Genomic DNA, 26,837 nt, shown 5'->3' with positions numbered 1-26,837 from the left:
CAATTTTAGCTTGCAGGTATATTGGACATCACATTCTAGTTTGGAAACGGGGGCAACGGGCAAATATTGCGTGACGTTGAATAAACTAGAAGCATTAGGGAAAAGGATATAAAGTGAAGTGGGTTTTGGGGAACCCCCAACGTGTATCCCGTCCTTATGCTCCTGCATTTTTTATTCGATTTTTGGAGTTCCCGCGAACCTGTATTCTATCGACAGTGTCTACCTATGGAGCCGCAAGTTTTATTCGATTTTTCGACGTCCGGCGAGCAAGGTGTGTTACCTAGTACACTTAATGGGCCACCACTTATCTCTTTACACAGCTCTCATCTGCCGCCGTGCCATGAAACCAACGTACGTGTCACATCTAGTCGTTGGCTTGAGTTGTCTTCCATAGACGGAGTCGATGTTTGGACATGCCGCGCAGTTATTTTTTGATTTTTGGATGTCCGGCGAGCAAGGTTTGTGCTTTATTTGCTAGAGTTTGTTGAGCCACAGCTTACCATCTACACAGTACCCGCCTTTGCACTTTTTATTCGATTTTTGGAGTTCCGGCGAGCGAGGGTTGTTGCACAACAAGGTGTGTTACATAGTTTGCAGACCCGAGTACTGACTGAGCTTTTCTCAACAGACGTTTGAAGTCCCGTTAACGCCTCGCACTATTTTCGATTTTTGGACATCCGGCGAGCGGCGTCAAATTAATGAACAACAGCTTACCAGTGCCGTGGAATGTCGTTGCACATTTTTTTCGATTTTTGGAGTTCCGGCGAGCGAGGGTTGGCTGCCTGGTGATGGGTAGGTGTGTTGATTGTTGAAGTTCACATTAACCCTCTTGCAGTTGTTATTGCATCCGGCGAGCGGTGTCGAGAGTGGTTACTGTCGGGCATGTATTTCGACTTTCACGCGGTTTTTTTGATTTCTGGACGTCCGGCAAACAAGGTATGTACTTTGATTCATGGACTTGATGAACCGGCACTTACAACCATTACAGTACTCACCTGCCGGCATGTATTTCAACTTTCGCGCACTTTTTATTCGATTCCGGCGAGCCAGTGGATGAGTTTGGAGAACAAGGTTGTAGACAACGCCGAACGAGTGCTGAGATTTCTTCGACAGACCTCGGTAGACTTCCCACAACCGACTGTTCAATTTTCGGACTTGTGGAAAACTCAAACAGGTACGTACTAGATAGGTAGATAGAGCAGAGGCGGACCCTGCTGGCCTTCGGGCGGGGCTAACCTCTGCTTGTACGATACCAGAACACGACTCGAAAATTCAAAAAACTTCTATCTCATTTGCTCAGGGTTGTCTCAATAAGGTATCTAATGCCATATAAAGCTAGTATCTTCTCGTAAAATACATCACAACAGCGAGCCATGTATATCTGGCAGCACAACGTATATAAACCAAAGAAACATTGTTCAAATTGCAATACACGCTCGGAATCCATAGGGGCTTAGCCAAAGCAACAGAAGCTCAAGGAGAGACAAACAGATAGCCAACTCGTCGCAGTCAGGAGGTGCAGCAGCAGCAGTATATTTGAGAAGAAGAGTCAAAAGTGGATCATCAATCAAAATCAAGAAAGAAGCGGTATCAAGTGAAAAAGACTAGGTAAGAAAAAAAAAAAAAAGAAACCGAAGAGCATTCCACCGGCATTAACACATGTTCATTATCCACAACCAACCGGAACAAGGTGAAAGAGAAGGTGCGAGGTGCGAGTATAAATGATATTCAAGACCCTCCCTATCCTTGTTGAAGTTCCTCCCTACCTGACCTCACCCCACCCCTCCCTCGCTCCACCTCCCATTTTCCTCCCTGCACATTCACCCACCCCAATTCAAGCATCCAAGGATCTCGGAAAGAAGAGTGAAAGAGAGTCGTCAAGGAAGAAAAAAGCAAAAAAGGAAGAAAGAAGAAAGAAAATAGAAAGAAAATGGTAGAGGGATAAGGGATAAAACAAAAGCTAGGCCATCTACAACACGATGCAATGGTGGCTCTTCTTGCCCTTTCCTCTGCTGAGCAGTGCGGCGCGGGTGGCGTACTGGAAGACTTCGCGGACGCCTTCACCCGACTTGGCGGAGCACTCGAGGTAGTGCTTTGCCCCGATCTTCTGGGCGACTGCCATACCCTAGAAACATTACAAGATAACGATGGGTTAGTACCAAGTTCGAATAAATAAAAAAGGAGTATAAAAGAATGATGCATAAAAAAAATAATGAGATTTATATTGAAAAACGGCGTCAATGTCGGTGGCAAGGGGGATCACAATGTGGATAAGAGAAGCATGACAAGATGACGATGGTTAGTACCAAGTTGGAATAAATAAAACATGATGCATGGAAAAATAATAAAATTTGGATTGAAAAACGGCGTCAATGTCGGTGGCGACGGGGATCACAATGTGGATAAGAGAAGCGGGAACGAGGCAAGGGTGATAAACAGGACATCAAAAAAAGAATGCCGTTATTCAGATTCGAACGAAGCGCAAAAATGTCACAAAAAATGGCGCTCAGATAAGGGGTCGGGGCGTGTACACATCTCGCCCCTCATCACACCAAGTCGTACGAAAACAAGAAATGTGATGTAGGAAAAAGAAAAAACAAGAAAAACGCACCTCTTCGGGGGTTACGGGTCGCTGGCTCGTCTTCCTAAGCTCCTCAATCACACGGGGGTCACGTCTGAGATCCTTTTTGCAGCCGACAAGAATGATAGGCAGGCCGGCACAGAAATGCATAACTTCGGAAATCCACTAAAAAGCAGGGAACCACAAAACAACGACATTAGCAAATTGCCGTATCCGATGTTATCCCCAAAAAAATGTAGGCAGGGGGAATGACAGAAAGGCAAGACACACCTTCTCCTGGACGTTATCAAGCGAATCGGGGGAGTCGACGGCGAAGCAGATGAGGATGACATGCGAATCAGGATAACTGAGAGGGCGGAGACGATCGTAGTCTTCCTGGCCGGCCGTATCCCATAGAGCAAGCTCCACGTGCTTGCCATCGACCTCGACATCGGCAACGTAGTTCTCGAACACGGTGGGCACATAGACCTAGAGTTAAACGCCAGTAATATCAGCCTTCCACACCTCGGACGAAGCCGCCAGGGATTCGCTGGAGCTGTCTAAACACCCCCCAAGACGGTGCAATAAGGAGCAGCAAGCCCCACACCTCGGCTGGCTGACCGGCGGCTGACAATGTACGTACCTCTGGGAATGTGCCTTTGGAAAACACGATCAACAGACAAGTCTAGACGGGCGACGATGATCAGCATGCAAGCTGACGTTCTCTAAGCTGGTCAAAAGCCAACCATACCTTTCCGCAAGCACCATCACCAACGATGACAAGCTTCCTTCTGATTTCTGACATGGTTCTCGGGGAGGTTGTGCGGTGGCAGCGGCGACTTGTGGGTTTGTAGTTGTGCTGGAAGCGGGGCTGGCGACGAGCAGCGGGGGATGGTTGTGAGCAAAGCGTCGACGAACGTATGGTACCACGTTTTTAAGCGGAACTTGAATTCGTACAAGAGGGCCAGGATTACGTAACTCCCCTGCCCCCTGCCCTGTGCGTGTGAACAGGCGCACCGCCTTGGCGCATCACACCGCCTCTCCGGTGCCTTGCCGCTGTCGTAATAAATACCTCGATTGGAGAGAGATGCGAGTCATCGTTGGACATGATTTTACTCACCTTATCTTACAATGTTGTTTGTTATACAGTTTCAATTATCTTACTGCTAGGTTGAACGAACGTGGTCGAAAATTATTACCATGGCCATGCTGTACAACAGCTACAAGTGTAGAGGCTGTATTCTCCTAATTTCATGGCAGTGAGGCGCGCTTCTCATCCTCGGTATCTATGTGCGCGCTTCCACCCCGGATAGACCGTCGAAAGAATATAATGACGCACCCTATCTGGTGACGTTTTTAAAAATAACCCCGTTGCTCTCTCAGCACCTACTCTAATTTATTATATTCGCGGTCTGCGTTACCCTCCGCGAAGATGTGGGAACGGGGAGTGCGTTATATTTAGCCAGCATCGCTTTTCTAGCTTAATCCAAGCAGATGCACCGTCTCTACCCCAGTGGTGGGCGGTCAGCCCATGGATGACGGTCATAAAAGTTACGGTTAGCATCAAAGTCAGAGACGGTTAGTGACTGTTCATAGCGGTCATGACGTTACCCATTCGGCTGTCAATGCTGACTCAGTGCCATCAGTGCTACTGTACCCGACCCTGAAACCGGCCAACCCCGGAAAATGGCCACTGAGCAATTTTGACGAGTTGTATAGCAATTTCTTTCAATCTTTTTGTGTATTACTGCTCTTGTGGTACTTCTACACCACATCAGAAACTTTTAGAGCAAGGCAGTAAGTATTGCTGCCACAATCTTGCCAATACACCGTGAGATTTCACCATCACCATTGATTTGCTAATCATTCTCACGTCTAATCCATAATTATCGACTTGGTCAAACACAACAACTGCGCTGAGCAGACACAAAAACAGTATACGTCGGTCATATATAGCCCTGGCTACAATATACATTCGATTCCAAGTAGATATCTCCAGAGAATATTCCGAGAATTGGAAATTAAGTGCATGACTTGACTGATTTGCCTATTTAAACATATGCATATTGTATGCAGTATTCGGAGAAGATGAGGAAAAATTGCGGCAAACAATGACTTGATCTACAGTGATAACACTTCAAGGTACCACAATCTCGCTTCTCTTATTTTTTGCGATTTTTTTAGGCTTGAAATATGACAATCAGTAAAAAGTAGCTAATTTTGAACACCTTCAACATTGAAAGAAGTTCTTCAGAACGGCTAAAGATCGGCAGAAATTGAAGGCGCGTTTGTGTTTTGCAATGTCCTATGACATTGAATACCAATTTTTGAATGATAGAACCACCATCTCACCAAGTTATAGCACTCGGAAAAGTGGAAGAATCATACAAAATGCCATAAAAAGTCCGAAGTATGTCCTCCTTTAATTCCACCCCTAGTATATAATAACTAAGTAGGATACACTGTCAGTAGCTACTAGAAATCAGCTGTACTCGCTTTTCTTCCTCAACTACTCACAGAATGTCTACAACCTCTCCTGTTTCTCCACATGATTCTACCAATGATGACATCCCAGATCTTATCAATAATACTGTAGAAAATCGGATTCAAGAAGCTATTCAGGCCATTATGTCCTCACCTTTAAAGTCTAATGGTCAGCACACACTGTCAATCCGGGAGGCCTGTCGCATTTACAGTGTCAAGCGTGGAATGTTGACTAATCGGCTAAATGGAGTCAAAACCAAACGTGATGCACATGCAGGCGAACGTGCACTTTCAGATGCCGAAGAAAGTATTCTAGTTGATTGGGCAAAGACATTAGGACGACGGGGGTTTCCTGTAACTCAGGACATGCTTCGGGAATATGCTTCAGTAAGTGCTATTTTGTTATATTGTATGTGCTGTGATTGGTAATCTGTTACTTATACTGTACTATTTTTTAGGAAATATCACAACAGAAAATTGGTATCAACTGGCCCCGGAAGTTTTTGGAACGACATACTGATCTTAAAATCAAAAAAACCTCTGCACTTGAGGAATGTCGGGCCCGCTCTTTGAATCCGACAGTTGTTGGAGAGTTTTTTGTGATGATCAAAGATCTAATCGAGGCATGTAAAAATATCATCCCTAGATATGACATAATTCAAAGATCTCCTTGATTTAGGAATATGATATCATACCAAGCAACATCTATAACTCAGATGAAAAAGGAATACAACTTGGCGTTGGAAAAGCTGTTTCTGCAATTGTTGACAAAACACAGAAAAATGTACAACAAGTTGAAAATGGGAACCGTGAAATGGTGACTATTATTGAAACCATTTGTGCTGATGGCACATCACTTTCGCCATCAGTTATCTATCAAGCAAAGCGGCGTATATTGGAATGGGGAAAGGATAATCCATCTAACGCTAGGTAGACTTTCTGTTATATTGTATATAATGCAAACTCAGATATTTTATACATTTAATACAGTTTATCTATTTCGGAAAATGGGTGGACTGATAAAGAGCTTGGAAGCATGTGGCTAGAGCGGGATTTTCATCCAAAATCAGAAGAGCGCAACACATCTGGAGGGTACCGGTTGCTTATACTTGATGGTCACAACTCACACTGCACTTTCAAGCTTTGCCGCTTTGCAGAACGGAACAAGATTGTCATTGTTTGCCTCCCTTCCCATACTACCCATGTGTTGCAGCCTTGTGATGTTGGTGCTTTCAGCCCGTTATCCAATAGCTGGAAATCACTGGTAAACCGGTTAACACGCGACGGCATTCCTGTTACCAAGTTTAACTTTCTCCGACATTACCACACTGCACGAGAAAAGGCATTCAAAAGGTCTACAATTATTTCTGCATTTGCAAAAACCGGCATCTGGCCTATCAATCCGGGAATTATTCCATTAGAAGCATACGAGCCATCCAAAAACACAACAACTCAGGCTGCTCTACCCGTTACATCTGATCTTACTCCACTTCTCGAGATTGTGCCAGGTAAGTCAATGTATCATTTTTTTACATACAATTAATCAGACACTACATCAGATACAACACAGTCTACACCAAGTGAGCACAGTATAGGCACACAGTCTGAGGCGGCACCTACTATACTCTCGACTATGTCTTCAGCATCATCTGTTTCAAGTCGATATCGCTTAATTGGATTACCTCCTTCACTCTCTCATACGGCCGGACGCCCTGAACTACGATTACAAATATCACAACTGCGAAAACTACTCGATGATATGCAAATCCAAATCGAACGGGACCATGCAACAAAAACAATTATGGTAAAGGAGAATGAGCGCCTCCGACAACTCTTATATCACCGGGATTCTACTAGAAAGAAGACTTACTCATCATCAAATCCCCGCCATATGACTAGTACCGAGAACCTCAATGAACTTGCAGAGGCTGAGTGGCGACAGGGCTGGAAAGCAATGTTAAAAGAAGCAGGTAAAATACTAAAGGCAAGGCGGAAGGCAATTGATGATGCGGAGAAGGAGGCTGCACTAGAGGTTAGAATGGCAGAACAGGCTTCAAAGCGAGCAGAGCGAGAGGCAGAGAAGCAGAGGCGAGATACTGAAAAGGAAGTAGAGAAAGAGAAAAAGAAAAAGGAGCGAGAGGCAAAGGCTGCAGAAAAGGCTGCAGAAAAGGTAAAGCGGGCTGAAGAAATAGCTGCAGCAAAAGTCCGAGCACAAGTTCATATACGTGGAAGGGGAGGGGGCAGGAAAAGGGTGACCAGACGAGCTGTTACTGAGACTCACATTGATGATGATGCTGATTTGGATCAGGGACTGGCAACAGTGGCTTTTGATGAAGAGTGGAAAAGGATAAGGATGATTGTATATATCGCACCTGAAGAACCTCAGCCTCCACCAGCCCATCATCAACCAAATCCAACATCCCTTCGCAACAACAACGATGCTCAAGCTGAGCCCCCAACGGTTGAGGCAGCTGACCCACCACTTATCAACCTTGAAGATGTTGGTGCAAGACGGTATCCTAGACGTAAAACTCATAAATAGTGGCTATTTCATATGAAAAATGTACAAACAAAGTGTTACCTTTAGCCGATTGGTGTTAAATGGACGAGGGAGCAAGAACGTTGATGATGACTGCGTAGAAAAGGTGAGAATCCTTATCGCGAGCATCGACTGCGGTCAATAATGCCAAGATTCCCACGCCTGGCTGGTTGCCGTGTAAAGCCACATTTTGGGGTTTCGGTAGAAAAATATTCATTGCCCTTCCTCAAAACACTCAAAAAATCTGAAAATTTTATATGTTAAAGTTAAGATGTACGCCGACGTTTTTCAAAAAGAATTGTAGCAAACGGTTTGGCAAGGCGCTCGCAATTTGAAGAACATTCCGAAATGGCCATATTCAGGGTCGGGTACAGTATTTTCCAAAATTGAACCACGGCATCACAGTTGATATTTTTTTAGTTTGCTTGTATTATATAATCTATCTTGCTACTACAGAGCCAGTCTCGATTCCCCTGAGAAAATACCTTTTATGGTATAGTTGGTCAGGTCATGGTCATGGTCATGACGGTTACTGATGGGAACGTAACTGCTTCTGACTTCGCTGACAGTTATCTGACCGGCACATCACTGCTCTACCCACATGGGGACCGGCGGTAAATGGTACACAGAAGATTGGGCGAAGATCACCACAGATTGAATAGACAGAGCCAGGTAACTGAGCTGTCGGCACTATAGCGGTGGGGTGGTGAGAAGCTCCTTCGAATGCAGTGAGTTTTGCCGCATGCGTATTGATCAATGAATGATGGGTAGGATGGCTGCACAAATAGAGTAAACGAGCACAGTAGTCAGCAGAAGGATGGGTGAAGATCACCATCGACTGAAAAGTGAGCGGGACAAACAGAGTTAGGTAACTCAGCTGTCGGGCATTTTAGTTTGTAGCGATGGGGTGGTGACAAAGTCCTTCGAACGCAGTGAATTCTTTCGCATGTGTATTGATTAATATATGGCTAATAGTATGCCAATGCCTTCGAGAATTGGGAGACAACATTCCCCGCCTTCCATGCACAATTTGAGCCAATGAGTACAATGAGCACATGGGGTACGCAGAAGGATGCAAAGATCACCACAGAGCGCAAAATCACCGGGACAGACAGAACAAGGTAACAGAGCTACTGGCTACTGTAGCGGTGGGGTGGCAACATAGGCAACAAATTCCTTCAGATGCAGTGAACTTTGCTGTGTGCATAGATTGCATGACTGGTAGGATGCCAATGCATTCGAGAATCGGGAGGCAACATCCCCCGCCTTCATACACAAATTGAGTAAACGAGCAAACTAACTGCGGAAGCGGTCCCGACGCCCAATCAACGCAGCACCCATAAAACCATGTTTTAGTCATACAATATATAAATAGTCTACGTAAAAGGATAACGAAGGAACCCATAGAAGGTATAACATCACCGTGATCCGTATGATTGATCGCACTAGAAGAAGTTCGAAGCAGCGGACCTGGTTTGGCCCCGCTCAAGGAGGGGAGGAATAATGAATGAATGGAATACAATCGCGGGCGCGGCGTAGTTGCACACAAAACCCATTATGCAATATAAATTGACTTCCGAAGTCGTTTATGAACTTTACTAAGCTGAAATCTTACCGTCTTATTGTGCTGCTTCTGCCAGCGGCAGCACAATAGGCTAAGCTCAATTCTTCTCTAATTTCTATGTACCGTCAAACAGTTATTGTAAATCTATGACTGTTAACTGCTTTTACACAGGTTGCTCCAAAGGCCGCACATGAGATAGGGCCCTGGCGTTTACTAGTTGTAGATCTGGAAAGATTTCCGCAGTGATTTCTTAATGTTTAAGGCAAAATAAAGCAATGTCAGGCCAGAGAAGTTATGTGCTTCAGCAGGCTCTGAGGACCTGAGGACGTAGATCGCAGTGCACCGAATCAAGCACAAGTTGACCTCCAAACTCTGTGGCGGTGTCCAAAGTATTCCCACCTTCCATATCCAGTCAGCTCGGATTATTCGTGAACATCTGCTATCAACCAAAGGCTGAGGCTGAGCGCAGTCTCCTGATTCGTAGAAATATACGTGCAGATTGTAGTCAAACACGATGTCATCTCGAAACACGACCATACAGTGGCCAGGAAACCATGCATTTGTTGGTAGGTTCGTTTTGGATTATCCCCATGTCGCGTGTCTTCTTTCGCCGGAGTACGAGAAAAGCCAGTCGCAACGGACTCTTCAAAGATTTATGAGAACATATGCTAGGTGTACAGAAAATTGCTGTCAATTAATGGCATCTTTTTGCATTTTATCAGACAAGGAAGTTTGGTTCTGCGGCTACGTGTGTAACACGCTGTGCCATTTGCGGTGTTCATACGCCCGAGGGCTTCCAGGGAAATGTCGCCCAAATTTCTTGACACAAAGGTCTTATGTTGATGTTCGTTGGGCTTTTCTGTAGGTCTCTAATTAGCCCATCTTCTGCCATGACTACACCTCCCCCGGGCCCTATTCCAGACCTTCCATTTTGCTCGGGATTCTATTTTAAGCGCTCACGCCTCCCCCAATCTTCCCGGCTTCAAGGGACTGTGAATAGATAGATGAACAGGCCAGTCCAAGTGGGACTGTTCATACTTTGTATATAAGCCTCTTTGAATGTTCAATAACTGTCGAGATAGTGGTAGCAATGAGTGCTCAACGACCTTCGCCCAGAACTTGATGTTTGCGAAGGCCCGGGGAATTGGAAATATTCACCGAGGTATCGCTCTCAAACCCTTTTTGTAGAACAGTACAGTGGCCTGTAGATGTTGATTGTGTGAGTGTGAGGCCAGTAGGTGAAGGCATTTCCGCTTCGTCTAATGACCCCGGAAGTGCCAGTGGTTAATATGGCAATCGTCATTTAGGCGGTCTTTCACCCTTCATGCTGATTATCCTGGTTTTTTACTGCCTGTTTATTTTTCCATGAGTTCTAAACAAAGTTGTAATCAAATGGTTCACAAACATTCGACGGACCAATGTCTCTGCTCTACACGTATACAGTCACTGAGTCACAAATGGAGAAGTAGGTCCATAGGTCAAAGCACCGGCTTCACTACCAACTCCGCTCGGCTAATGCTCATTGTTAAACCGTAGAGCAACATCACATGAGAAGCACCTTCCCAAAACATTCAGTTTACTTCCTCAAAAGGATGTACAATGGGTACCATACACGCGGGTGCGCTGATGGGCTAAAGAAGTATGAGGGTATATAATCATCGACACTTCGCGGCTTTGAGAAACATCCCGCATTCTCAAGCTTTCTTTCATACTATACCTGTACCATGTCTTCCTCCGCTCGAGAAGTTTTTACCGTTACTAGCCTCGTCGAGATATCCTTCAACAAATTCATAGGATATCTACAAAATATGTAAGCACCTTCCGCCTTTTCAGCGACTCTTTAGATAGACATGGTTGAATAATGCTGATCATCTACGATGCCCTACAACACAGTTACAACAAACGCGAAGAATCTCATTCATTTTACGCCATCGCGGACTATTGGGCCAAACGAAACGCGGCTGGAAAAGCTAGCATCAAACAGTTTTACACCAGCCGCATGACGCACGCGTTCGAGCATGGAACCGTGCCAATGGACCAATTTGGGAATTTCGATCGCAATATCGTGACAAAGGTCATGGTTGAAGCTATGGTATGGTCAATTGTCTTGTTTGGACTGATAGTGCGATGAGACTGAGAGCGCTTTGTATTCATTAGAATGATCATAGAGACAGGAGGTCTCCTCCGTTGACTCCCCCAATGCCAGTTAGGAATTTGGAGGGGTACAGAGGGAATGAAGTTGGGAACGGGTCTTCTGACTCCACAGGTGGAATTATTATGGGGTATATGGATATGTGAATTCTTGCATAACCATTGGTGGGGGAAGAAGATCGATATCAAAACATCGTTGGTGGAGGTGGAGACAGACACATCGTAAAACAGCGTGCCATTGCAGCATTTAAGTGGAGAACGCAGTGTTTTCCGTGCGCCGGCAGACTGACTCATATGACAGCTTCGAGGGCGAAAATCTTGATATTTCTCAATCTTTTCAGATTTTGATATCGCATCCGACAACGTAGGTAGTTTCTCAGTTTTAATATTTTTCATCATATCAATTTGCAATTTCATTGTGACTTTTAACCATTATTACTGAGCTCCTGGGGATCCACCACTGAGTAAAGTATCTAGATAGCTACCTTTGGGGTTTACCCTTGAGCAATGTCGTTTCCAAATATTTTCCACACTCGAGTCAACGACGCCCTGCAACAAAGATGGGCGTCCGGCATTTGCCGATGAACCATCAAACATTCTCTCGAATGAACCTCATTCGGATGCCCTCGGAATTCAGGATATCAGGTATTTCCGATAGATTCCTGAGTATATATTATAGAAATTGTATATTTAAATAGTTTCCGGCTGAACCGGATAGGAACAAAACTGCCTTGATATCTCTGGGCCATGCACCTCACTCCTTATCATGATGTGCACACAATCCATTGAATGGGTTCGACACTCGTTCCAACACTTGCAATTTCGAAGGCATGGACGCATTACCGTCAGTTCGGCTACAGATTTCTGCTTTCCTATATCTCGGAGCATAATCAACTTGGGAATACCGTTGTTATCTGTGTAAATCTGAAGTTGGGCAGAGCCAGTGAGTTTGCTTGCTGAGGTTTATAATATAAGCGCTCAAGAAAACTCACTGCTATATTGGCTTGCTATCACTATCGTCAGTAGGGAATTTGTTAGACCTTCAATTTTATAACAAATTTTTTGTATCTATAAGTTCCAAGTGAAATCAGCAGTCAGTGACTCATTAACAGCCCATGGGCTATGGGAATTACTGCAGGTAGGGGGTGAGTCATTGTCAATTACTGGTCATTTCACCGCAGATAAACTCTTCACTTCTGTGTTTCTCGGGGTAGGAATGTTGCCGCACCGGGCAATCCGGGTTCGGGTTTGACCTCTAGCTAACCTGGAGAATGGGGGACTATAGTGACAGTCCCAAAGCGGAGATAAGACTGGGTTAGAACCACTTTACAGCGGCGCTCAAATCATGCTCAAATATTTAAACATCGAAAGAATAAATCGGAGTCTAAAATCTGTTTTACGCTTCAACGCCATCAAAGGAACAATGGAGTGTCCCAAGAAAGACACGGCGCAGTATCACGATTTCGTTTACCAGAGTGTGAAAGAGTCTGTCGACAGGGCCATACAGACATACATCAAATTGTTCGTCATCAAATCTATCCCAAACTTCGTTAAGTGTAGTTAACAAATTCCCGCAGATTCCCCAAAAATGAGAAAGCTAGAGTTTTGTCTGCCTTGAGCCCGACAAAACGAGAAATAATTTCAAGAAATATCTTGAAATCTTTCGAATACATACCGGATGACATGCTGGATCCTGACAACCAAAGCGTATTGGATCAAGTTATGTCATTCATGGTCCTATCAGAAGTGGTAAGGTACCAACTTATCTGTGACAACAAGCCAAATGATTGACCCACTACCCCGCCCCAAATACATAACCATGTGTACAGTTTCCGCTTGGATCTCATAGAGCAAGCCAACACCCCAAGGGCACCAGAAAAACAAGCCTTTTGAAGTTGACTCTAATACGGCAGTCGTCTGCCAATGGGTTTAAACAGGCACCATATCCATCGGCATTGAGCTCTCCATCTAACAATGATTAGGTCCAAGAACATGCAGAAAGTAATCATGCGTCTACACAACCCAACACCTTCCTCGCCCAAAAGTTGGATAGTACAGCTTTTCATTGCTCTTATGCCTTCTGACCCCTTCTTACCTATGTATTGTGCTTTGTAAACAATGCTGTGTTTATGGAAGATGGCGCAGCCGGACAAATTCAGATCAGCCTACGGGCATACATTGAAGTTAGATTTCAAAGCTGCTAATTAAACTTAGGCAACCAACTCAGTTGCCACAGCATTGCACGGTAGCACTAATCACAGTAGTGATTGATACTCTTTTCAAAGACGGACTGGAAGAGAATGAAGCCAAATGTTGTTAGCTTTAGTCCCCACGAAGCTAAGTATTGAAGGACAGCGATAATTTCACATCTGTATCCATTCTGGATCAATTTTTAAAACCAAAGTGCGGGTTAGGCCCGACCAGACAACCGCTATCATCCTACGCCTCTACTGATTTTACTTAGGTATGACATTCCGACATTCCCCACCCAGGAACTCTCCGTATGGGGTAAGCTCGACATCGCTGATACAGTGGTAACAAAAGAAGCGGGGTTTCAATTACTCTTGGAGTCAAACCATCATATACAATGGCCTCTTCTACTCCGTCCGAGGATTCGGTGTCCCCACAAGCAGAACTCGAGACACCTGCAAAAGGTACACCGGAACACAGGGCCCTCTACTACAAGAAGATTGAAGATTCTCTTGCTTATGTTGTCAATATGCATCGCAACATGTGAGAATTTCCCATTATATATCATTTACCTGTTTGTAATGACCTGTCCAACGGGTTAGAGGCCCTACGAATCGTATAAGCACTGGCTGGCTGAATATGGATGAGACAGAACAAAAGAAAATACTGTCCAGACTAGCATCGATCTCATATGCACCAGATATGGTTGACATAACGGACGAAGAAATGCTCAATTCGAGAATGGCTGTCATGTTTGCATCCGTAGTGGTGCGTCTTGCAGTGAAACTTGACACTCATAAATTACTGATCCTTTATCTCAAGATCGGCGCTATCAAAGAGCGGGAGGGTCAGCCTAGCTCCAAGCAGCGTCGGGATCGTGAAGGGTCGTTACGCAAAATGGCCATCATTCACTCCAACATAGCCAGGCAAAACTCTTGATGTTTATCTTGGTAGCTCGAAAGAACTTTTAATTTCTACCATGTTACTAAAGAATTGGCAAGTGATCGTAAGATAAGTATCCCCACTATGTGATTCCAGAATTTTGTTTAAATTGAGGTCATCTGTAAACGCAATGGATCCTCATTTCTGTACAGCAGTGATAAATGTGTTATTTCCCCAAGAAGAGAGAGATCGTCGAAGCTCACCTGAGAAATGATGTCCCATTCGGGGTCTTCACGTCTTCACTGTGCACAATAGGCAGTATTATATCTATCAAGCCATTGTTTTTCGGTAGAACCATCAAGCTTCTGGAAGATAATCCAAACACTGCTTCTTCAGATCTTCGGAAGTTTTCCAGCATTATAAAGGTCAAGGCTAGGACCTGTTCTGCCCGCCGAAGTTGCTCGTTCATTTGCCTACTTTGCTATTATGCCCGACGACTGGAAAGATACATACAAGGCAGAATCTTCCAAGGAGGATATTATCTACAAATCCTTCAAGTACATTACCGATGTATTCGAATTTACGTTCGTCTCATCCTCTTTTCAGCTGTTTTCAACCGTAATAACCTTCTCTCTGGATTTAGCCCTATAGATCAATCTCCATACCGAGCAGAAGTACAGAAAGCGTGGTTGGCCGTTAGAAGACCAATGGCAAAACAGTTAATTCGGCATTCATATGTCCAGCTAGCTCTTCAGTATTGGAGACCTGAAGAAAATAGTGTTTATCCTACGATGAACGATATCCATATGCTCAATAATGTTCATGGATTGGAATATCTAGTCTGGGCACTGGTCAGTATTATGATCCTGCAGGACTGTCTGGCCTGCCTACTTCTGCTCTTTGCTTAACTTTTACTGTTTATTTGCCAAATATTTATAGGAGCAGCACAGGAGTCGGTCGGAGTCACCTCAGCCTCATCCTGGACCATCTTCGCAGGCAGGAAGAAATATCACAACGGGAGACCCCTCTTCGTTTGATTCTCCAAAATCGGGCATGTTTTCTATGGATATTTAGTAGCAATCGATAGGTGCCTGAAGCTAGGTCACAATTTCACGTACAGTGCTCTGGACATGTATACAAAGAGATAGGTTATGGATTGTGGAGGTGATGCATAGTAATTTTTGTCAATCCTAATCCTTTCTTGTCACAATGAATCTCTGGCTTCTGTAAAATTGGTTCTCTGTTTCTTCACAGAAGTAAAAGGTCAAGTTTAAGGGTTTAGGTGCTCTTAGACTATTAGTGTGTACTAAGCATCGTCAATCCATCCCTCGGCCGTGTTCCAGAAGAGGGAGCAGGACATTACTCGACCAGATAGCAATGTTAATTTGTTAGGTGAAGCTGGAATAACACCTTCCCAACTTCCTTCGACTTTAACTAATGATACAACCTTGGATACATAGATCCCACGTAGCGTTCACGTCACGAAGGCTTGAATGCGGGTGGCGTACACTACCAGTTGTGCAAAGATATGACACATAAACCTTAGTATCTCCACAGTTTATACATTGATTATAGTATCAAATTTTAAATTCATTGTGAAGTTTCAACCAATATCACCGGTCCTAAGAACCACAATGACCCGACGTTTCACTGAGCACTGAGATGGGTGTCCGGCATTTGCCGATAAGCCATCAAAACATCCTCTCCAATGCAGCTGGTACGGATGTCCTCGGAAATGTGGATATCAGTGATTTCAGATGAGATTTTGTCCAGATGTTGTTAAATATACATGTTCCAATAGGTTGCGGAAGAACCGGACGAGAACAGAACTGCCTTGACATCGCAGAAGGGTGTATCGCCTCCCTTATCATGATGTACACACAATCTTTTGAATGGGTTCCAGACTCGGGTCTACACTTGCGATTCAGAAGGCCATGGGGGTTTTACCGTCAGTTCGGAAACCATATTCTGTTTTTATATGTTTCGAGGCATGCGCTACAAGGTGAAATTGTTGTGACCTCCATAAAACCACATTTGAGTAAGGTAATTCATTTTGCTTTCTCAAATTTACGATTTAAGCGCTCAAGAAAATTCGATTTTATGTTGGCTATCCAGGCCGATCATTAATATAAATATTTAGGAAGGACTTCTACCCAATGCTCAATAACATGTTGAATAGGCCCTGAAGGTAGCGAAGTACACTCATGAGGTGACTCATTAACGGCCCATGGGAAAGATTGAAGGTACGAGGTGAGTCAGTTTGCAACCATTGTTCATTGAATAGAAGATCTTTGGGAAATTAATACGCTCTATCCAACACGTTTTGATTATCAACTCGCTAATCTATCATTTTTATGTCGTCTCCCACTTCCAAGCTGGACCACTGTCGATGTTCATCCAGGTTACTTAGGCAAAAATGGAAATACACAGGACACAAAAGAGACGTTGAGATAAGGAAGAAATGTCGGCAGAAGTGCTGTGCAGTCCTTCTAGAATTCGAATGATACACGATTCTGGATCTTGGGTGGATGCCCTGTTGTCCTATATAATGAGTGAATACTTTATACTAGACCTCATTCAATCTCCCTATAAACATGTCTTTCGTCGAGGTTCAGAAGTATGGTATCATCAAAGCCAAGGTCAAGGAGTTCACTGATTCATTGTATTCACTGTACGCGTGTTCGTATTCTTGTTAGATTAGAAACTGACTAGTTATCACAGCCGTGAAGGTGACGGAAAACATCCTTTTTTACTTATGTCGCAATCCTGGGTGTCGAAGAATGTTGTAGCACAACAAAGAATCATATATATAGTCGAAGAAACCCTCATGGAGACATGGAAACCACGAGGCACCCACGGAGGGGGATTTACTCATGAAGACATAAGGGATCTTGAATCCATGATACCTCCCAACTTGATGAACACCATTGTAGGTTCCATTTCAGAACATTCCCCGATCATTTTTCGTAAAATCTAATCGTAGGTTACTCTTTCAGATTTATCACCACCAAGAGATATCGCCTGCAGCCACTCCCAGTCCTCCTTCATCTCCATCGACAGTACCAGCTGGGCGAGCATCTGTTCAGCAGCGAAGAGACTCTCCCGGTTACGAAGAACCAATGATAATGTTAGGCGATATGGACATGGGAAATTCCAGTGGCTCAGAAAATGGAGGGCATAGTCCACGCCGCTCTTCTCAAAGGTAAATGTGGAATATTCTTCTGCTCACAGAGAAAACTCCTCGATAAATGTGTATGACAAGTTCTGCAATCCTTTCATCTACTGTTTCTCGAATTCTTTGTGTAACCTGATACGAGTAGTACCTGCCCACGAGATAATATGTTACCAAAGTAAACACCTCTCTTACGTGTCTGATTAAGATTATGAAAAACCAGAAGTGTAGATGACTTCTACCACGGGAAAGACTTGAAAGTGTTATGAACGTTAGTTCACTTCTCGTTGCCGGTGCAATGGTTTGCGGAGACCAAAATCATTCCCCTTAATCGCCGAGGGAAGTGATCGGAGTACGAAAGTCCACTTGCTTCTCAACCACTCCAACGACAGCACAACCAAACATGGAACTGCCGAAAGAAAGCACCGTACAGGATGAGGATCCTGTACATCTGAAGTTGAAGGAGTCTGTTCATCGAACTGTCCAGAGATACATTAAGGTGTTAGTCAGCACGATCTTGTCTACATTCGCCCAGGAGAGATAATATTCTTTTAGGTGCCCCAAAGCTGGAGAAGCCAAAATATTAGCAGAGTTGAGCCCGACAAAGCTAGATGTAATCGCAGACAACATATTCAAAGGCATTATCTTCCCTGACCATTTGATGGAACCTGAGCGCCAGGGTAGTCTGGACCAGATTACGCTGTTTTGTGTGCTAGAGGCAGCGGTAATCCACCCACCCGCTCGTGACAATCAATAACAGGCTTATGGTTCTATTATCATATACTCAGATTCCGCTTAGCTTCTACGTCAAGAGAAATCGTGCAAAGAAACCCAACAGCCTTCTGAAATCAGCTTTACAGCGCTCTTCTTACACCAGCTCTGCCTTTGAAGCAACGCGACAGCCACCAACTATCCACCCAGAACTCACTGAAAGTGACAACACAATATCCAAGCAGCCTTCCGAAACTTAACACTACGCTGTTAACCAGAACTAGTCGAATTGGGGACGAAATGTAATGTAACAGCGTAACTGTGCTCTTATATAAATGGAATCGTAGTATGCTTTACCTCGGTAACGAAACAAATGTGGCCTAGGTCTTTACAACAGTGACTTCAAATATCGCTTCACTACATACATTGCATTGCCATAATGAGCGAGTATTCAAGTTACAAATTAAGGCCCATAAATGTGTGTGTGTTATATTTGGCCTATCGTAATGGTACAGATATCCAGATAACTAATGACGGCACTACGTACGATGATGATACATATTGAAGTCCAAAATTTACCTATAGTTTAAACATAACATAACAGGTCTATCAACAACCTATCCGTCCTCTGAGTGCTAACCAGAGCACCATATTTCAGAATGGAACAACTTAAGAGCTGCGTGGAACTTGCAGAGGAGCATTAGCGACCTTGTTCTTCTTCTTGAAGGCGTTTAAAAGGGTCTTCATTAGCCCTGGCTCCACCGCTGCTGTTGTATTAGTCGTCGACGAGACCGGTGCATGACTGTCCTTTGGCTTCTTCGGAATGTACCAGGACCCGTTGGGGCCCAGCTCGTTGACGTAAATCGCAGTATTCGGCGGACGCTTCATAACTCTTCCAACTTTGCCTGCCTGTCCCGTAATCTTCGCCTTTCCCGACGCTCCTACCCCTGCAAGCCCCGCGCCAGCGCGAGTCGCTCTCGCGCCGCGAGATGCACTCCCATTCCCATTTGCCGCCCTCCTCTTGGGGAGCAAAGCCCGTTCCATACTATTCCCACCCGTGCTACTGGGACCTGACCCGTACGAATACACCGATGAAGCGGGGGGAGAGGGTGCAGGCATCGGATGGGCAGTCGCATCACGATGATGACCAATGAAGCGTTTCTCCACATCGTTCGCCCTTGACTTAAACGTGTCCGAGGCATAGTTCGCCTTGGTATTCGGCTGAGACTGCAGTTGAACACGCGCAGCTGCCGGAACTTGGTGGGCACGCGCATGTTGGGTGCTGTTCGGTACATTCGCTTTGGTGGCATTCGGATCGCGATTCTCTCGCCCAGCACTGCGGTCGGAGTCGAGAGTACCAGTACGCGAATTTGGTTGGGATGTGGTGGGGGATGTTGTGGACAGAGATGTTGTTCCGAGAGATGTTCTTCTCATGATGATTGTTTGACTTTGCCCGTCTGGCTTGTACCAGCCTTCTGTGGACTGCAGATATAAAAAAAGCATGAGAGAAATTAGCTGAGTGTAATCACGCCAGGAATGGTTCGCGACGTACGTTGTAAGAATATGGGAGTTCCATGACTGAGATAGCGTAGATTCGTTCTACAGAAGTCTGTAGGATTATGTGCGTATCGAATGTCGAGTGAGCCTATTCAAAACCAGGTCAAAAGTGAACCAAGCACCTATTTGAACCCCTTGCCTAGTGGTGGCACAGTGCCACGAGATTTTGGATCTGAGACTTTTGTTGGGTCAAAAGGTGCCTCGAGGCCCAATACCTGAAAATGGGCCAAGCGCACCTCCAGAAAAGGTTCGCTGCTGGATGGTAACCAAGCTAATTCCCTGTCGGTGAACCCGAACAGCGCTCTCCAAAATCAGGCCCAAAGAAGGCTACCAGGAGGGTACGAAACAAGTAAGTTCAGTGAAGAAAGCGACGTCCGAACGGTCTTGAGTGTTTCGGTACTGAAAATGAGGAATGCGTAGAATCCTGCACTCCTCCACGAGGATGTAGATATGCTTTATCATGTTGCTGCCCCATGTTCGAGTCGTTCATATGCTTTCCTATGACGATTAAATTCTGAAATAGAGCCTCGTGGGGGCGATGACCGGTGAATGGTGTTCGTGGACAAGGTCGATGATTGAATCCGGGACTTGTGGCAATGCTGGAGTGAAGCCGGCCCCAGTGAGCCAGAAATATCCGAATCCAGTTCTCCGAGATGAAGTAGGGACGGCAACAGACCCGCAAAGGAATGCATGGCCGGTCAACACTGGTTACAACTATTGATGCTCTTTGAATTCTGTTTGTTGTTCGCCATAGTTTATCCTTGTAAATTAGTAGTTACGGGCCTCTTCACATGGAATGTTGAATCGGTTGAAAGTCTAACCGTGAGAAAATATTGGGCGGTGAAAGTTAACAAATGCCGAAATGGATATAAATGGTCATGCCGGTCGGCGCCGTCGGCAATTCTGTCACAACAATGTTCCGACTTGAACTTGAAGCCAACGACCACGCAGCCTTTCGAATTTCTGTATAAACAAGGGAGAGGTCATTAAAGAAATGTTATTCATTATAAGATTAGCAATCTATTATGACAAAATATTGGCATGGCACAGTGCTCCCTGACCAAGCAGATGAACCCAGTCCGCCGCATTGACAAGGGTTACTCCTTCTGTGACAGTAATGGGCACTGGCGGAACTGCTCCTCCTGTGCAATCCTCATTTCTAGTTTAAAGAGAGGTCAGTGCTTATATCATTAGCAAATTGGCATATTACACGTACGGATTATTGTAACAAGTTGAGGCTTTGCAGAAGACTGCTTGCGAAGCTACCTTTCCGTTAATTTTGTAGGGGTAGCACGCATTATAGTCGAAGGTTGTGTAGTAGTCGTCTCCAAAGCGGACGCCAACATACTGTGCCAAGGAAATATTAAGGTTCTGTTCGCTGGTTTGTGAGAAGACTCACTGTCTCGCTGCCTCCGTTCTCGCACAGTGCGAACAACTTGGTATACTCCGCCAAGGTGATACCATTAGGAATAATAGGAGTGGCTAGAGAATTGGTTGTAACGATGCAAAAGGCAGCAAGAGCCAGAAATTGGCGAAACATTGTAAGAAATTTGTGGGTCGGTTGTTGGCATTTTTTTACCTTGATTTTATACACGACTAGATGAGCTTCCGCTCCACCCCAGCTTGAAGGGGATACAACTTCTTAGCACGATGATGGCACACAATGAGTCATCTGAATTTTGTGGGCGAAATTTATGGTTCTCAACTCGTCATGGTGTATTAGTTCAAATTTCAGTACTTGCACACATTTTATGCTTTTTTAGAGCATAATTCAGTGGTACCGATGAAAAATATGATTAAAAATACTTTCTCTGAGTACCGCAGTGGAGGTCTGGTTTCAAAGGGAACTTAAAATAGCACGATTCCTGCATGATTTCCCCATCATTTTGTCTGCCTTAATGACGAGTTGTTCAAGGTTTAGAAGCTCCGAAAGACCATATCTTCTCGGACTTTAAGAATTTATGCATACAAGCATGACGATAAAATGTTCTGGTGTGTGGCGTGTGTCATGAAGTGTCCGATTACACGTAAAGGGGTAAACTTAGATGGGTGCACATCTACGCTGGTGATGGTTCACAAAGAATTTGGGAGATTATGAAGATACAAGGCTCACATCACCAGTGTTGAAACGCAAAGGCTGAGAACAAGATTCCAGGAAGTTGATGAAATAACGCAATAAGCAACCAGTCTAGTGCCGTAAACTGTGCAGCTTTATTAGAATGATATAGACAAAAACTCTTGTTAATAAACTTTCAGGACAGAGCATTGGCGTGGCAGAGTGCGCCTTGTCCAAGGAAATGGATAAAATCAGCCGTATTGGGTAGACTTATGCGCGTTGGGATGATGATAGGCGCGGGAGGGATTGATCCTCCTGTACAGTCCTCGTTCCTGAATAGTAAATATGCAATCAGCCTCCGATCGAAGCCACTAAGGATCACACGTACGCATTATTGTAGCAAGTAGCTGCTTTGCAGAAAAATGCCTGTTGCGCCACCTTATCTCCTATCTTGTACGGGTAGCATACGTTATAATCGAAGGTGGTGTAATAGTCGTCCCCAAAGCGAACAGCCAAATACTGTGTGGCGCGTCAAGGGCTGAGATTAGTTACGACTATGCGGGTGACTATAAGATCAACTTAACAGTATTTTGCTCTGCAGCATTGCACAATGCAAGCAGCTTTTCATCCTCTACTGCTGGCAGATCTCTGGAAAGACTGGGAGCGGTAAGAGACAGTACGGTTTGAAGGGAAAGAAAAGCGAATACGAGAGGAAGCCAAACCATGATATGAGGTATGAGCTGATACTTGGAACATTTCTCTGTCCGCAATTTATAGGATTTGACTATCAAGATAACAACAACTTCACATGAAATTACAAATTCGAATGGCATCTAGTGAAGAAGAGACTCCTGCCTAGTGTGAGAAATGTTGCAATTTTCGAAGAATACACGCTGTAGGAATTGAATAACGCTGAACGAAATCACACCTTCCAAAGTCACTGATTTCATAAATGAGGTGTCTAGCACCAGTTCTTCAATAAATGAAATGAGAGTAGTCTAGATTGTAAATTTCCTGTTTATTCATCTATTAAATATAAATATTGTCAAGGCTAACAGAATCGTGTCAATTCATAAAGGCTGAATAAAAGGCTGAATCTAAAGGAGGATGGAATATTACGTTGATGCGTGTGGCAACATTCAATACACATTTGAGGCCTTGTACGAAGTTACGAACTACGAAGAGGGGGGGCGGGACATCAACTAAATTCCCACACTTTCTCGGCAACGACACGGCATGAGATGATCTTCTTTCGAATAGCCGTTGGCACAAGTAATTCTAGATCCATTTACGGATGAGGAACATTTTTGGCTTGAAAGTTTTAGCAATATGACAATGACCAGTAATTTTATGCAGATCTCGAGTTGAACTGGACATAATTCTTATGAAGTGGTCATTTTGGCCATCATGCCGTGTCTGTTCCGTTTGTGATCCGGCCGTGTGAATTTTAGTATCCGCGAAGCTCCAAAGCCATGTCGACATTTCCCATATGAGATGCCTTAGGCACTGTATACTGAAGCGTGAATTAAAGAATCGGACATTCAGATAATACATCAAAAATCTTGTGAAATTTTCAAAAATCAAGACAGAATTTTGGCGTGGCAAATTCCACTCTGTCCAAATAAATGGGCGACGTCGGCCAAATTGACCAATCTTAACCCCGCTGGAACGGTGATAGGAAGAGGAGGGATGGCGCCTCCCGTACAATCGTCGTTCCTGGAGCGATATACAGAATCAGTAACGAGTTGTAAAAGCAGCCTAAGGTCGTGCGTACGCGTCATTGTAACAGGTAACCGTTTTGCATATCAATGCCTGCTGAACCACCTTTCCCCCAATCGTGTATGGATAGCATTCGTTATAATCGAAGGTTGTATAATAGTCATCTCCAAATTGGGCGGCAACATACTGTGTGGAGAGTCATGAAAGCCTAAATTATGAATGAATGTATCGTATAATAACATTGACTTACAGTATTTTCACCTGCAGCGTCACACATTGACTGCAGCTTGTCGCCGGCATTTGTCGCGGATGAGTCTCTAGGAAGATTGGTGGTGGAAAGGCAATGTGCGACCTGGAAGAAAAGAACAATAAAAGCCATAGACAGGCGAACCATGGTATAAACTTATGCAACTGATGAGTTGGGTGCTGTGTAGCCCTCAATTTTTTGCATTATATATCTTTCCTGCAGACTTCAAGTAATCTTAACCGCCATACTCTTGGTATCTAGTGTGAGAAAGGTTGAACCTCAGGAATGATTACAATGATACAGCACTTTCCAGTTTGATCCTCTATTGCATCTCCCAAGCTATTCCTTCCCAAGTTCACTGAGCTGTTGTTGTTTGGTTTATGCATCAGCAAACGAGTAAGAGTTATTACTTGCTCTCCCACCAAGTTACTGAAAATGTCAAGCTTCGGAAAAGGCTGTACTTCAAGATGTGCCAAATTCACCTGATGAAATGATTATAGAGAAACCTTTCCTATAACGTGCAACCGGAATTTTTTTTCTGCGAGTTGTGAAAGGCGAAGGTTCTGCCAACTGGTAGCATCATTGGTACAGTCTTCAAATACTTTGACATACCTGAAGGAAAGCGTGATGTTCTAGTATGGAATGTATGTCAAAAAGCCAGCTACTACATGTAAGCCGAGAGAGAATGACTGGAAATATTGTAAATTATCTCACGCAGGTTAAACTTAATGATATCCTGATGATAGCCCAAACCTTGAGTTGGGGGCGCGTTGAAGCGAAGTACGATTTTGACGGAGAATAAGTCACGCAGTATGGAAGAGCGGCCCGTGAGTAAAATTTGGAAACGTGCCAAAAGTGTTTCTCGTTAACAGCGATTGCAAAATAGGTGGTGAGGGTCATTTGTTCGCTCTGTATGATACATTCAAAAATAATAGAGATCATTTTTGTGTGTAGAAGCGCTTTGTTGGCAACATTTGAACTTTGCAGCACCTTTAATTGCGTGAGAATGCAGTCGACAGCGCAGACGAAGGTGGTATTTCTATGCGTGGAAGGAATATATATCATGTCCGATTGAATTTTGGACCATCCTGGTGCAATTGCTGAAGATTAACTGATTTTGTGTTAACGTTCAAGTCCTTATCAACAACTGTTTCAGCCAATTGGCTACGGGCGTCTAAATTTTTTAAAGATAAGGTCAAGTGACATGGGAGAAGACGTAAGTAGGTAATTGATTTAAAAGCAATACCGTGTTTCCGGGTTATTCCATACCCTACACCCTACATCGCTGGACGGATATCGTGGCCTGGAAATCCGACAGTCGCTCAAGTGTTCAAAATTTGTAGATATAATTAAGTCATCGAGTACTCGGAGTTCGGTTAGAAAGCTTTACCAATCCACCATAACGATTGTTAGAATTATGCCAATTAAATCGAAATGAACCATGAATCGTAACGCGCCATGAACACGGTCGCTTGAGTCAGAAGGTATCTTTAGCTTTGCGTCAGATGACAGTTTTTAACTGCCCATGGATGACAAGCAGATGGATCATATTTGTATATTATCTAAATCGCGCAGCTTGAATGACATAGTTGCAATATTTGACGTCAGCATTAAGATCAAATCAGACGTTGTCTGTCGAGCTGCCGTGCCGACTGTTTTAGAGGAATGGCGTTAGTAAGTAGGAAACCAGAATATAGCACTCACCGGACATTAGAAACCGGCCAACCATCGCTCTGGAAGGTTTCAGGGACATCCTAAAATCCGTTCATGCGATGGATACCAGGAAAGTTGATAGACACTTTGAATTTTGTTAAAATTTCTGTAAAAATATCTTTCACCGGATCTTGCAGCCTTGGGACTACATTCAGCAGTACACGAGTGTAGGCGCCCTGCTCTGTCCCATATTTATAAAATTTAAATAGGTCTAGTCAGGTCCAGCCAAGCACGGTAACTCGAATATTGACAACTATTCATATTGCTGTGCTGCAACGACAGCGTCAGTTGCCACTGGTCGTAACGCCTTACAACGTCGTAGTCGTTGAGCGTTGAAGCCCTGTATGACAGTCAAAATACTCAATTATTCTCATCGGCGCTTCCGAGAATAGCCGTGCGTTACGACAGCTGACATCAGATTGATCATTGGCGTTTATTTTGAGAACTCATGCCCTACAAAGTGAGGTTCTGCGTGCATGTTCTGATTGATTCTTCAGCTTCAGTACTTACATTAAAATACAGATATACTCACTATGCACTATGCAATATGGTCCCACTTTTCCAGTCATTTGGAATAATTTTATTTTTACCTGTGCGGATACCAATACACCCTGAACATGGTTGGATCTCGAAGGGTAGGCCGATTACGATTGGCACTTTAATATTTGCGCAGTCTATAATATGACTCGAGTCCGTGGCGGTCCCCTGGTTATCGATGAACGCAACGCGAATGCGCGACGTGATAGCTAATCGGATGATCGATAGAGAATATGCTATTCCGAAGCCAGTCAATCAGACGTCAGCACACACTTTTGCGCGCCTGACTCTGTGTATTGGGGGGGGGGGTCTCTGCAGCACCGGATAACTGGATTTTGCGGATATTGACGCCGTGGAACGTTGAACTTGCTATTTCCACGTAAGTATAGCAGCGCATTGCGGCCATATTTTACCTTGCTGTCGTAAACCTGAAAATGTGAGCGACTTGCGCATGCGTGGCATTTCGCAGTGGTACGGCACTGCTTAATAATAGTATATATATATATATATATATACAAAACGCTAACGCCATTATGTTGTCACTGTCTGAACCAAAGCGGCAATTTGCGGCCAGATGGGCGGCTAAGGTCTGTGTCTAGCTTCATCCGATGAGATAACGCAGCAGAATAAATGGCGACATTCGTGGGCAAAGTCCAGATGTGTATTTTCTCACTGTGATCTTCTTGGATAGGCCAAAATACATCCTGTGGAGCCTGATAAGACTGTTTTTACGGTTATGCTCTTCGTGTGCATAT

At 44.3% G+C, this 26,837-nt stretch overlaps 10 protein-coding genes across 10 annotated transcripts; 5 read left to right on the top strand and 5 right to left on the bottom strand.

Annotated features, from left to right (window-relative positions):
• Positions 1–1,969: 1,969 nt before the first annotated feature.
• Positions 1,970–3,365, bottom strand: JR316_0006638 (GTP-binding protein rhoA; the record flags this gene model as incomplete). Its single annotated transcript, XM_047892384.1, has 4 exons — positions 1,970–2,125; positions 2,612–2,746; positions 2,852–3,049; positions 3,312–3,365. The coding sequence occupies 4 exons, from the start codon at positions 3,363–3,365 to the stop codon at positions 1,970–1,972; spliced, it is 543 nt and encodes a 180-aa protein (XP_047747666.1).
• Positions 3,366–10,871: 7,506 nt separating this feature from the next.
• Positions 10,872–11,357, top strand: JR316_0006637 (uncharacterized protein; the record flags this gene model as incomplete). Its single annotated transcript, XM_047892383.1, has 3 exons — positions 10,872–10,957; positions 11,041–11,239; positions 11,316–11,357. The coding sequence occupies 3 exons, from the start codon at positions 10,872–10,874 to the stop codon at positions 11,355–11,357; spliced, it is 327 nt and encodes a 108-aa protein (XP_047747665.1).
• Positions 11,358–13,885: 2,528 nt separating this feature from the next.
• On the top strand, positions 13,886–14,427 carry JR316_0006636 (uncharacterized protein; the record flags this gene model as incomplete). Its single annotated transcript, XM_047892382.1, has 3 exons — positions 13,886–14,031; positions 14,091–14,256; positions 14,311–14,427. The coding sequence occupies 3 exons, from the start codon at positions 13,886–13,888 to the stop codon at positions 14,425–14,427; spliced, it is 429 nt and encodes a 142-aa protein (XP_047747664.1).
• A 429-nt stretch (positions 14,428–14,856) lies between these two features.
• JR316_0006635 (uncharacterized protein) lies at positions 14,857–15,444 on the top strand (the record flags this gene model as incomplete). Its single annotated transcript, XM_047892381.1, has 3 exons — positions 14,857–14,954; positions 15,014–15,221; positions 15,310–15,444. The coding sequence occupies 3 exons, from the start codon at positions 14,857–14,859 to the stop codon at positions 15,442–15,444; spliced, it is 441 nt and encodes a 146-aa protein (XP_047747663.1).
• Positions 15,445–16,964: 1,520 nt separating this feature from the next.
• Positions 16,965–17,576, top strand: JR316_0006634 (uncharacterized protein; the record flags this gene model as incomplete). Its single annotated transcript, XM_047892380.1, has 3 exons — positions 16,965–17,049; positions 17,100–17,299; positions 17,367–17,576. The coding sequence occupies 3 exons, from the start codon at positions 16,965–16,967 to the stop codon at positions 17,574–17,576; spliced, it is 495 nt and encodes a 164-aa protein (XP_047747662.1).
• Positions 17,577–17,945: 369 nt separating this feature from the next.
• Positions 17,946–18,299, top strand: JR316_0006633 (uncharacterized protein; the record flags this gene model as incomplete). The annotated part of the gene is made up of 2 exons (XM_047892379.1): positions 17,946–18,043; positions 18,098–18,299. The coding sequence occupies 2 exons, from the start codon at positions 17,946–17,948 to the stop codon at positions 18,297–18,299; spliced, it is 300 nt and encodes a 99-aa protein (XP_047747661.1).
• Positions 18,300–18,922: 623 nt separating this feature from the next.
• On the bottom strand, positions 18,923–19,829 carry JR316_0006632 (uncharacterized protein; the record flags this gene model as incomplete). Its single annotated transcript, XM_047892378.1, has 2 exons — positions 18,923–19,735; positions 19,806–19,829. The coding sequence occupies 2 exons, from the start codon at positions 19,827–19,829 to the stop codon at positions 18,923–18,925; spliced, it is 837 nt and encodes a 278-aa protein (XP_047747660.1).
• A 1,187-nt stretch (positions 19,830–21,016) lies between these two features.
• On the bottom strand, positions 21,017–21,350 carry JR316_0006631 (uncharacterized protein; the record flags this gene model as incomplete). The annotated part of the gene is made up of 2 exons (XM_047892377.1): positions 21,017–21,157; positions 21,210–21,350. The coding sequence occupies 2 exons, from the start codon at positions 21,348–21,350 to the stop codon at positions 21,017–21,019; spliced, it is 282 nt and encodes a 93-aa protein (XP_047747659.1).
• A 712-nt stretch (positions 21,351–22,062) lies between these two features.
• JR316_0006630 (uncharacterized protein) lies at positions 22,063–22,591 on the bottom strand (the record flags this gene model as incomplete). The annotated part of the gene is made up of 3 exons (XM_047892376.1): positions 22,063–22,198; positions 22,255–22,385; positions 22,451–22,591. The coding sequence occupies 3 exons, from the start codon at positions 22,589–22,591 to the stop codon at positions 22,063–22,065; spliced, it is 408 nt and encodes a 135-aa protein (XP_047747658.1).
• Positions 22,592–23,446: 855 nt separating this feature from the next.
• On the bottom strand, positions 23,447–23,964 carry JR316_0006629 (uncharacterized protein; the record flags this gene model as incomplete). Its single annotated transcript, XM_047892375.1, has 3 exons — positions 23,447–23,582; positions 23,641–23,771; positions 23,836–23,964. 3 exons carry the CDS (start codon positions 23,962–23,964, stop codon positions 23,447–23,449), a joined length of 396 nt encoding a protein of 131 aa, XP_047747657.1.
• Between the last annotated feature and the right edge of the window lie 2,873 nt (positions 23,965–26,837).

Source organism: Psilocybe cubensis, chromosome 6 (assembly GCF_017499595.1).
Source record: "Psilocybe cubensis strain MGC-MH-2018 chromosome 6, whole genome shotgun sequence".
In the NCBI taxonomy this organism is placed as follows: domain Eukaryota; kingdom Fungi; phylum Basidiomycota; class Agaricomycetes; order Agaricales; family Agrocybaceae; genus Psilocybe; species Psilocybe cubensis.
The sequence above is the reverse complement of the archived record's forward strand: the minus strand, read 5'-3'. Positions and strand labels throughout refer to the sequence as shown.